The 12359-nt window shown below is 35.6% G+C and overlaps 1 protein-coding gene across 4 annotated transcripts in view; it reads left to right on the top strand.

The window, feature by feature from the left end:
* The window catches only part of CWF19L2 (CWF19 like cell cycle control factor 2), a 120444-nt gene extending 110100 nt beyond the window's left edge, over positions 1–10344 (top strand). For all 4 annotated transcript variants that reach the window (XM_009424104.4, XM_522171.8, XM_063783372.1 and 1 more), the window contains 4 exons: positions 55–210; positions 1807–1887; positions 6689–6790; positions 9651–10344. In XM_009424104.4, the coding sequence (XP_009422379.3) occupies positions 55–210; positions 1807–1887; positions 6689–6790; positions 9651–9794 (483 nt within the window). In that variant the 3' untranslated portion in view covers positions 9795–10344. The remainder of the gene's footprint in view (positions 1–54; positions 211–1806; positions 1888–6688; positions 6791–9650) is intronic.
* Positions 10345–12359: the final 2015 nt, after the last annotated feature.

The raw sequence follows: 12359 nt of genomic DNA, 5'->3' as shown, positions 1-12359 counted from the left end.
TTGATTTTGAATCTCCTTTAAGTGTTTTCTTTACCTAGTTCTTTTTTTTTTTAGATGTTCAGAAAATCATTGGTAAAGATGTTTGAAGATAAAGGATTAGACTGCATTTTTTTGGAAACTAATATGAGCATGAAGAAACAGTATCACATGGTTTATGAATGTATTCCTCTTCCCAAGGAAGTGGGTGACATGGCTCCCATCTATTTTAAGGTGTTTATAAGTAGTCTTTGCATATACACTTATTTTTTGCTATAGTGCTATTTTACAAATACTGTTGTCTTTATTAACATATTTTTCTCCTATATACTTACATCAAAATTTATATAAAGAAATGAAATAGGCCGGGCACAGTGCCTCACTTGGAAGGCCAAGGTGGGGAGATCACCTGAGGTCAGGACTTCAAGACCAGCCTGGCCAACATGATAAAACCCCATCTTCACTAAAAATACAAAAATTAACTGGGCATGGTGGTGGGCACCTGTAGTCCCAGCTACTCAGGAGGCTGAGGCAGGAGAATCACTTCAACCCAGGAGGCGGAGGTTGCAGTAAGCTGTGATGGCACCACTGCACTCCAGCCTGGGTGACAGAGCCTGATCTTGGCTCACTGCAACTTCTGCCTCCTGGGTTCAAGCAATTCTCCTGCCTCAGCCTCCTGAGTAGTTGGGACTACAGGCATGCACCACTACGCCCAGCTAATTTTTTGTATTTTTAGTAGAGATGGGGTTTCACCATGTTGGCCAGGATGGTCTCGATCTCTTGACCTCGTGATCTGCCCGCCTCAGCCTCCCAAAGTGCTGGAATTATAGGCGTGAGCCACTGCACCTGGCCTACACTAAACCTTTTATGTGATCATTGAAGATGCTTTTATATTGAATGTGCTATATTACAGTGTCAAGCCAAGCAACTGGTGCCTTTTAAATAGGTAATAGCACTGTATCTGTTCTATTTAAATAGAACTTATTTGAATGTTATTTTATCTTTAAAATTTGCTTCATTAATAACAATACTGTAAAAACATGAGGTTATTTTATATTTATCACTCTGGCTTTTCTTTCTTTTAAGTATTTCTTTACCGTAAATAGTAGTTACATTGCTTAGCATAGGAAGTCTTACTCCATTTCTATGTATTTTCTCCCTGCATTTTAAAAAATTCTTATTTTTTAAATTACAAATTGACAAATTATAGTTATATAAATTCTGACATCAAAAACATAAAATGTGTGAGGGGTAAATAAAAGCATTGAGTTGCATGCAATCAAAGTTAAGTTGCTATCTGCTTGAAATAGACTTATGCTTCCTGGACTTTTAAAAAATAGGCTTTATTTTCTAGAGCACATTTTTTTTCCTGCATTTTTACTTCTTCATTATATGAGCAGAAATAGTTCAAGTCCTTGGTTGCTAGAAAACATGTAAATTACTCTGTTGCCTTTTGGAAGAAGAGCAGTAAAACTAAATGAATTTATTTAGTAATCTCTATGAATGCAGTGCTATAAATGGAACTTTATGATCACAAATTATGTTTCATATTAAATTGATTGGTCTTATTAAGGATTGCCATGTAAAGTTGAGCTCAAGTCAGTATAACAGTTAAGAATGAGTAAAAGAATATTATCTTTGGCTAATGGTAGGATTTCAAAAATTTAAGAAGTTCTTATTTTAAATAACTAAAAGCCTTAATCAGTTCAGAATAATGGCTTACTATGTATAATATACCCCATAATTAATTTGCTATATTACTTGTTATAAGCTGTTTCTTTTTATTTACTTACATGTTCTTTTTTCACTTAACAAATGGATATTTCTTAGAAAGCCATAATGGAATCTGATGAAGAGTGGTCCATGAACAAGAAGTTGATAGATCTCTCTTCAAAAGATATCAGAAAGTCTGTAAGTATGTTTTTTCCTGGTAAAAGAAATTACCCTAGTGCTCAGGATCTTTATTAATTTCCATGTCTTAGTTGACAAAGGGACCATTTGGTTGAGTGACTGAAGGCGAAATTACTAGTTCGACAAATGAAGTTATTTTTATCCTACCTGGTCTAGAAAATGCTTATTTGTTTGTAGAGGGTTTTTATTTGTTCACATGAATGTTTCTTCCTGACCTTTGGCCTTCTGCCACTGTAGTCCCTATAATTGGCTATGGCAGCTATTAGAGTCTGCCGTGAGAACTGCTGTGGTGAGCTTCTCAGCCCCTGTGGGACAAATGGTGAGAAGGGCCTTCTTGAAATATATTGTTCTGCAATTATACTGAGAGAAAAATTTTCCTAGATGTTCCATGTTGAATTTGGAACTCATTTTCTTTTTCTTATACAAAGGTTCACTATTATGTTCCTATAAAACTATAAAATAGTAGTTGAGTTAGATTGTGGGTTCTTTTGGAGACTTGCCTAATCATACCTCATAGTTTAATCTTTATTTGTAGATCAGCTTTTATGTACAAGTTACACTTAAGTTGAGCACGTCTGGTAATGATTTTTTCTCTTTTCTAGAAATACAAATTAAATGGAATGGAATAGAGATTTAATAGAAGTGTGGTTCGTTTTTGTTTTTCTATTCAAAAAGTAGTTTATTCTACAAATATTTATTGTGTGCCTGATATTTACCAGGCATTGTTCAAGATGCTTTTGGTACACAGTGGAACAAAACAGGAAGATTCCAGACTTGATGGAGATTATAGTCTAGTGCTGGGGTTGGCAACTCAAGCCCTGCACGCTAAACCCAGTCTTCTGCCTGTTTGTGTAAATGCACTTTTGTTGGAACACAGCCACACTCATTTGCTTAGGTATTGCTTATGGCTGCTTTCATGGTACAAGGGCAGATTTGAGTAGTCCCTACAGAGAACGTATGACCTGCGAAGCCTAAAGTATTTTATTATGTGGTCCTTTTCAGAAAAAGTTTGCCAGTCCCTATTCTAGTAGGTGTCACTGGAATACTTCTCCCCCATTTCTTCTTTTGGAAAGCCAGACTCCTGTTACATGTCACGTAACTAATAGGATTCCTTATTACACTTATTATATTCCAGTCAAAAGATTCCATTTTATTACATTATTCAAGATACATAGTTTTATTTTAGAGGTACAACATTATCTACAATCATTTTCTCTTCTCTGCTGGTGAATTGGGCCAGACAACATATTAAAAAACAAAGTAGAACAAAACAAAAACTCTAAATGTACTGTTTACTTCTCTCCTTTTTGTGCCTATAGAAAAAGGCATTTAATGTACATACATGTTTTGTGCTACGTTTTTCACTTCTCATGTTATAATTTCTCATGCTGTTAAGTATTCTTTCACAACATAGTTTTAATGACAGTTGAAAATATTTCAAAGGAGAAAAAAATTTGATTTATTAGTCCCCGTTTTCTATACTGTGTATACATTTTCTTACTGGTGAACTGTCTAGTATCTTATTATTTGTTTCTTTTTTAAAAGCTCCATGAGTACCTGAATTAAGTAGCCAGGAGGTCTTAATATTTTAACTTAACATTGTGAAACATAAGAAACACAGATACTGTAAAAATGGCAGTTGTATATTCAATTTTAAAGGATTTCAAAGATAGCAGCAATTGCCTTTATTAAGGCATCACATAGTATTGTATCTGAGACTAGCTGAGGGTTACAGTCAATGAAGGATGAGCCAGATGACCTCTTGAGATCCCTTTTACCTTTTTTTTTTTTTTAGACAGAGTCTAGCTCTGTCGCCCAGTGACGATCACTCCACCTCCCAGGTTCAAGTGATTCTCCTGCCTCTGCCTCTTGAGTAGCTGGGAATACAGGAGCGCACCACCACGCCAGGCTAATTTCTGTATTTTGTGGAGACGGGGTTTCACCATGTTGGTCAGGCTGGTCTTGAACTCCTGACCTCATGATCTGCCCGCCTCCGCCTCCCAAAGTGCTGGGAATACAGGTGTGAGCCACTGCGCCCAGCCCCTTTTAGCTTTAAGATTTTATAATTATGTGGATGGAAGTAAGAATGAGAAGAGTACATAAGTATAAGAATAATTCCAAAGGAGGTCACTTTTTGGTTAATAAACTTTCCATTATCTTTTCAAAAATTAATAAAAGTATTTTTGAACATGAAATGAACAATACTGAGTTATTTTAACATTATTATTACTTCTGGAAGAACCTTATTATACTTCTTTTAAAAACTTTATGTCCTTAATAATTTCATGAAATATTTTGCCTGCATCCTTCAGGGTGGGGTGGTTTTTTTTTTCACTGTGTAAATTCTTGGCTTATAATAGAGATTCACGTATATGTAATCCATTCTGATTTTTACAAATTTATGTTTTTCTTTGCTGTATGAAGGTAAGCTTCTCTTTATCTGCCCATTTTGTTCATTTTCTTTGGCCCATTTGCTTTCTTTTCAGTGTAATGTGAGGTTCATGGAAATAAACAGGAAAAACAGATCTGAGTATTCAATGCGAGGAATTGCATGATAATAAGTAACTGTCGAGAAAAGCAGTCATTTTTCACAAGGCTGTTTTAGTGAGATTGCATGAGAATTCTTTCTGAACTTTAAAAAATGGTATTTTAAGTTTAATTTTGTGATAACTATAGCAATTGAAAAAACATCCAACATTTAGAAATTGATGTTCTAAACTAAGGAAAGCACTTCTCACGAAAATGTGGGTTTACCAGAGGCCTTCAAACTCAAGGATACTTATAAGAAGTCAGGAGTAACATCTGGAATAAAAGTGAAAAATCCAAATATGTCTATTTTTCTACCATAAATAAAAAGTTTTGCTTTAATTCTGTCAGTGCCTTTAAAGAGTGATGCCAGAGTTCCAAATGCATTTCCTCTGACTGGCCAGTGCAGAAAAAAGGAAGTGCTAAATGTACATACACTTTGATACTAGAGCCTTTGCAATGCCTGCTAACAACTCTTCTAGCAAGCAGCAGGTTGTACCTTTTTGCAGCCTGCAGGGAGAGAATAGAGAAGCTTGTGACAGCAGTTGCCTTTGTGTGAAAGTAGTAGTGTGTTCATTGTGCCGTCTTGGCAAATATGCCATAGGTTGTTGAGCCTTGGCATGTATATTGGTTTCCTATTGCTGCTGTAAGAAATTACCACAAATATATTGGCCTAAAACGCCATAGATTTATTTCAAAAATCTGGTGATCGCAAGTACAAAGTGGGTTTCTTTTGGCTAAAATCAAGGTGTCAGCATGCCTGCATTCCTTCTGGAGGCCCTAGAAAGAATCCATTCCTTTGCCTTTTCTAGCTGTTAGAAGCCACCTGCATTCATGGCTTATGGCCCCTTCCTTCATCTTCAAAGCCAAGAGTGTAGTATCTTCCATCTTTCTCTGACTCTGACCTTCCTATCTCTCTTATTAGTGTCCTTATGATTACATTGGGCCTATCTGGATAACCCAGGAAAATCCCCTCATTTCAAGATCCTTAATAATATCTGCAAAGTCCCTTTTGTCACCTAAGGCAGTATATTCATGGCGAATTGAGGACTAGGGCATTTCTTCATGTTAATTAACTTGTCTGAGGTAACACACTTATAAGAATCAGAGTTGCAATTGGAGCCTTGTCTGTCTCTTTTACTTTGTTTTTTCCTAACAGTCAAGGTCATAACATGATTATTATATTTAAAAATGTGGAAATATAGAAAAATTAAAGCCACAAATGGTATCCCATTTCTCCATATTTAATGTTATATACTATTTCGTGAACAGATTTTTACGTGTGCTTTTTAAATAACATGAAAGACTTTTTATAAGCCCTAATTTTAGTTGCCTTATAATATTTCAAGGTGACCACTCTCCACTATACCATACTGTGCCCTTCTACATTGTGCCTTTTTAAAAAGGACACAATACACAATTTGTATGGTTAAGTAGGACCATGTGATTCAGTGCCCAAATAAGTAAGTACAGACTATATGAGAGAGGAGAAATGTTGCTATAAATTGACCCACTTGGATAATTTCTAGTGGCAAAGTTTGGGCTTTGAAGCAAAACTTGCAAAGACACAAAATCTACTTAATTGATAGAGAAAACAAGAATTTGTGGCTTTTCCTAGTCATGAAATAGTTTAAAATGTGTGTGTGTGTGTGGGTGGGGGGTGTGTAGAGAGAGAAAGAGAGAGGGAGGGAAGGAAAGAGTAAGGAAGGGAGAGAAAAAGACAGTAGGGATTTAATCCTGGAGATATTTTGAAATAAGGCTGGTAAACTAAGTGTTGCTGTATCCACTTCACCAGCTCGTAAAAAATTATGATTGTTTTTGTATAATTTATCTTTGATAAATATATAACTGTAAAGATTCAAGGAGAGCTCTAAGTATGTGCAAGGTCCCTCTTGCTGTTCTCCATTGTGAGTGGAATACAAGAAGCCATATACTTATTCTCTATTTGTGTAGTCTAAGGGAAATTATTCTTTACATTTGTATTTTTAAAAAGTATAATTTCCCCCGTTGGTTTTCCCCAAGGACAGCAAAATAGTTGGTTTTGATTATAATTCATAGATAATGATGAACTATCTGGCTGAAAGGCTACCAAAATGAGATATTTTACTCAGAAAGTTAGGCCATTGTTTAAATATCTCTAGAACTGGAAATTCATTTTGTACATTTGTCTTGAGGAATGCTTAAGATTACTGTCCTTCCAGAGAACAGGGGAGGGATTAAACATAACTTTCTGGTTTCATACTGTATTCCATTTGTGATTTGTCTGTTTATTTAGGTACCCAGAGAGTTACCTTACTTCTCTGTGGATTTTGGCCTTCACGGAGGGTTTGCCCATGTCATTGAAGATCAGCACAAATTCCCTCATTACTTTGGAAAGGTAGGCTCACAAATTTGATAAAATCCCAGAGTTAGCAATTTGGTGACATTTTTCTTTTGAAAGAAATAAAAACTTTGGGCACAGTATACAAAGAAATTGGTGAGTACTGCTCCACCCAGTTTTTAGAGAGGGAATACCTAGCAACTATTAATAAAAATATCCCAGAATGTATATAACAGAGCCAGGAATGTTACTTTGGAACCAAACATTTCTTGACGGTGTCAACAATTACTATAATGGTTGTTTTTGGAGGAAGCCAGGCTTGTGTTGAGAATGATGATAATTGTTAAAATGTATTAGGGGCTTACAGTGTGCCAGCTACTGTTCTAAGCATTCATTTAATGCTCACAATAATCCTATTGTGTGGATATTATTATAAATTTCACTTTACAGATGAAGAAACTGAGCTACAGAGAGATTAGGTAACTTGCCCAGGGTAATGCGCTAATAAGTGGTAGAACTAGGAGTACATATAGTCATGGTTGAACTAGAGAACCAATTTTCTCATCTTCATTTATAATTCAGCAAGGCGTAGCCCAAGAAGAACACATGACTCATTTTACGCTGATAGTTTCTGGGCAGATATTAGCATACAGATCTTTTGATTCACTACCACAGATTGCCTTCTTATATTCTGTGGGGTATAATCTTTAAAGTCTACAGAATAGTGTCAGGAACTGGAATAAAGTTAATGCAGCAACTGAAACAGTCAAAAGTAGTCTGGGCAATGATTGCTCTAGAAGTGAGCCTTGAATCTAGTGTAGATCAGGCCTTTCCATTCATATTTATCCCTATGTAGCCAGGCCCTCTGAAAAAGAGGGGCCTTGGTGAACTCTGCTTGGGATTCCCTGTTCTCCACCCTGCTCCCCACTTTCATCTCCTGCAAAGGAACATCTTCTGCAATGAGTAGAAATATCTGAAGAGGAATCTCAACTCCAGAGGTTTGATTCAAAACTTTTTAATGCTCTTGTCCTTAGTGGGTTAACCAGCATAACAAAGTAACATGCATATTTGAACTGTTATAACATATTACAGAAACAAGTTTGAGAAGTGTTCAGAATTTTTTTTAACTAGAAAGAAATGTGTTTTCACTGTTCTGAAAAATCCTGTTGTTATACAGTAGAGCTTTATAACCAAAAGCTCTATGGCTGGATTTATTAAAAACAAAAACAGAAAAACAAAACAAAACAAAAATTTGGTCCTAGAAAAAAGGAAGTAAAATATCCATTTTTTAAAAGTTGTATATATTAAACTGGGAGATTGCCCTTTCTTCACATATTATTCATGCATTCTGGTTTATATGATTCAGTTTTGGAGTTAAAAGTAAATTTTCTCTGTCAACATTGCGTCACTGAGCCATTTTCCTCAAAATTTGCTTTTTGAGAAATAGCCTGTGGGCTCAAGACCTCCCTGCAGTCTGCTGCTGAAGCAGTTGTTCAGAGAGCAAGAAGAGATTATGGGGATAGTCTTTCCATTAACAGCTGCTTTGATAACAGAACAAGAGTCAAGCTTATATGGTAGATGTAAGACAAAACTTGGTATTTTATAGACAATTTTAGGTAAACTTTTATAAGCTAGGCTTTCTTAAACTACATTGCTTATTTGGACCAATGCTGAGAAACTCTTGAACTAAATCTCAATTTGCCCTATTTCTCTTTTCTACTATCTCTGTTGACCCCTTTATTTCCCTTCCCTGATGACAGGAGATTCCCTTTTCCATGAAGCATCTCCTGGTCTGTCCAACAAATAGATTGTTTTTTTTTTTTTTTTTTTTTGAGTCTCCACAAATGGTCTGCTTTGGCACTTACCTTCTACTTTATGAGACAGTCTGCTGCATAGCTGGATTATTATTCCTCCCACCACAGCTCCAGATTCTATTCTGTCTGAAGACAACTGTGTGTCTTCACCTCACGATCTCTGTATCCCCTACAACATACGGCATTTGCTTCTGCGTAGTAGGTCCCTAAGTAAGATGAAGAACCTGCATCTGAAAGATTATGTGGTTTGTGCAGGATCTCACCACACAGTCCAGTGGAGCTAGACCGACTATGCAGAATTTGATCCTTAGTCTGTTTTTTGTTGTTGTTGTTTTGTTTTTTGTTTTTTGCTTTGTTACCATACTGCCCTCCCTGTAAGCATTTAAGCATTAGGAGGCTCCCCCATGTCTTTCTGTTCATGGATACTCACATGCCTAAATTTGATTTATTTCTATAGCTAACAGCACAGGAAGAGGATCATGAAGGAAATCAAGAATAATAATCAGATAACCAAAAAGCCATTTATTATGGGACTTGAGAATGTGATTTTTTAAATGAAAGTGATATATAATTTTTAATTCTATCAATAGATTTACTTAAACTAGTATTACAATAGGATTTTGTTTCCTGAAAAAAGATTTCTGCTAATAGTGGAAGAAACTAATTTATAAATATACTTGGTAGCAGAGAGAGAACATTAGCTTGGGATTCAACTGCAGTTGAGCAATAAAGTTAATAATTGCTAGAAGTTGATTAACATTTTTGCAAAATTGTTTACGGGAGCCTCTAATAGAGATCATATTAATTAAATTTCACTTGTTTTCCCTCCCCTTTGTTACCATCTAGTAGATGTGCTAATAAGCAACAAAATGGACAAATTGCTTGATAGGAGATGCAGCTAACTTGCACTCTTAGAATCACATGGTTTGCCTAGTTAGAATTAACTGAAAACATATTTTTTAAACTTCAACTAGTATTTATGCTTGAACATTGTCATGGAGAAGAACTTGTTATATTTTATAGCAGAATAAACAGAAATAGTTTCATTTCTGTTTTCATTATTTATACATGCTTGTGTTTGTGCTTTTCTCTTTCTTTAAAAGGAAATCATAGGTGGGATGCTGGATATAGAACCAAGACTTTGGAGGAAAGGCATCCGAGAAAGCTTTGAGGATCAGAGGAAAAAAGCACTGCAGTTTGCTCAGTGGTGGAAACCATATGACTTCACCAAAAGTAAAAACTGTTGAGGTGTACCTTCCATTTTAAAATTTTTCTTCAGATCCCGTTCAGTTTTATTTCTATTGCATCTAATGAAGCAACTGACCCTCAGGTCACAGGCAGCGAGAGTCACAGCAGCAGACTGCTCTGGGTCAGTGACAACTGTACATCAGGAGATTGTGTTGTTTTCTTCTTCACCTGCTCCTATCTATGGACTTCATTTTAGTCACCATGGAGTAAAAACATATATTCGATGATCTGCTCACATTCCTGCTCTCTACCTACTTCTTGGTATTCCGAATTGTTCAGTTAATTTAGAGAAGGCCTTTTCTGAAGGGATATCTAGAAAGCATAGGAAATCCTTGGTTCAGAGGGAAGTGGGTCTGCTTCATGGTTGTTAAGTCTATTGTCTGGCTTCTTTTACATTTTTAAAAATAAGACGATTTAATTTTAATTTCATAGGATTTTATAGAAAAGCTCTTAATTTTCTACTAGCAGTATATAGTATCACTTCTATTCTTTTTGTTAAAGGAAAAGGAAATGTCCCCAAAGTATTAAAGAATTAAATGATACTGAAAATTTGTATGATTCAAATTTGTTTTTATTTCTGGATTTTTAAATAGTATCTTTGAATTTTGGTAGTTTTAAAAGTAATTCTTCCAAATAACATATTTTAGGGTTGTTTGGGGTTTGCATGAAAGTCAAAATTTATAGCCAAATCATTGGTTTTGAGTTGTACTGATTGTCGTAAAATCTTAAGTAATGAGAGTTTTTATTTATTTATCTTTTTGTTTTGTTTTTATTTATTAAGACAGAGTCTGGCTTTGTCACCCAGGCTGGAGTGCAGTGGCCCAATCATAGTTCACTGTAGCCTTGAACTCCTAGTCTCAAGCTATCCTCCTGTTTCAGCTTCCCAAAGTGCTGGGATTGCAGGTGTGAGCCACCATGCCTGGATGAGAGTATGGGACATTCTGTTGTCCCTTACTTGATCCAGGGAACGTAATTTTTATTTGTTCTCAACTCACACCATAGTCATATTTTGTAAGTATAGGGTTTTTATGTTTTGAGTGCTCCTACTTTTCTTTTTTTTAATGGAAATTATTGTTGTAGTAACTTTTTTTTCAGCTATTGGCTTTTTGGAAGCTGAACCTTTTTGTATGAAATGTTGGATACCTAGATTCAGTGTGAGGTGTACTCCACTGTAACTTATAACTCTACACATTGTTTCTTCTCTTTTTTAAATTATATTTTAAGTTCTGGGGTACATGTGCAGAACGTGCAGTTTTGTTATATAGGTATGCATGTGACATGGTGGTTTGCTGCACCCATCAACCCATCATCCACATTAGGTATTTCTCCTAATGCTATCCCTCCCCTAGCCCCCCGACCCCCTGACAGGCCCTGGTGTGTGATGTTCCCCTCCCTGTGTCCATGTGTTCTCATTGTTCAACTCCCACTTATGAGTGAGAACATGCGGTGTTTGGTTTTCTATTCTTGTGATAGTTTGCTGGATTATTCTTGTGATAGTTTGCTGAGAGTGGTGGTTTCCAGCTTCATCCATGTCTCTATGTTTTATGTTAGCATCTCATTGCTTCCCTAATATGTTAAAAAGCAAAATGTATGTGTTCTGTCTGTAGTTTTTTTTTATTTCATAAATAAGTTGAAGTTTAATGTTTTCAGTTTTTGAATATTTGCAACATACACTTAGGCATATATATGAAGTCGATGTTTGACAGTATTTATTGATTGCTATTTTAAAACTCTTGGCTTTGCTTCCAAATCTTAAAGGAATCAATAACACTAATTTATTCAATCAGCAAATTAACAAACATTTGTTTGTAGAGCACTGTGTTATGTGCTGGTAATGCAAAAATGAAAAGTACTTCCTCTACCTTAAATTATTTTATAATTTAGTGGAAAAAGATATATACATAAATAATTACAGCACAATGTGATAAGTTCTCAAGTGAGATATGTGCCAAGTATACTTGAGTACAGTGCTAAAGGACTATTTCACGTCTCCCCTCTCTTCATTCCCAGATTATGACCGTGCTTCCTATTTTACTGAGAAAATAGAAGCAAATAGAAGGAAATTTGTAGCACGTCTTGTCAGTATACCTGCATGTATACCTGTGAACTCTTACTTTTTCTCTTCCTAATTCCAGATAAATTTTTTTGTTTTTCTTATCTAGGGCCAATCCACTTATTTATGTACTGGATTTTATCCCTTCTCAACTACTACATTGCCTCTTCTCTCTATATTATTATTTTTTTCTCTTCTTTACAGGATTATTCTTATTAGCATACAAAAATATTTGTATAATATATCAACAGCAAATCTTGGCATTGCATCTCCCCTCTAGCCCTTTCTCCAGTTGACAGGAAACTCATTTTTTTAAAGTCTGTTTTCTCTTCCTCCATTCTAATTCTGTTCTCAGTGCAGTGAGGATGAAGTTCGACTTCACCCTCATCATTCTACCAAACTCTTCAGGTCAAGGTCGTCAGTGACTTTCCACACTAGCAAATCCAGAATTAAAGCTCAGTGCTCATCTTTATCTATCAGCATATCCATGACATACTTGATCATTTCCCCT

Source organism: Pan troglodytes, chromosome 9 (assembly GCF_028858775.2).
Source record: "Pan troglodytes isolate AG18354 chromosome 9, NHGRI_mPanTro3-v2.0_pri, whole genome shotgun sequence".
In the NCBI taxonomy this organism is placed as follows: Eukaryota; Metazoa; Chordata; class Mammalia; order Primates; family Hominidae; genus Pan; species Pan troglodytes.
The sequence above is the reverse complement of the archived record's forward strand: the minus strand, read 5'-3'. Positions and strand labels throughout refer to the sequence as shown.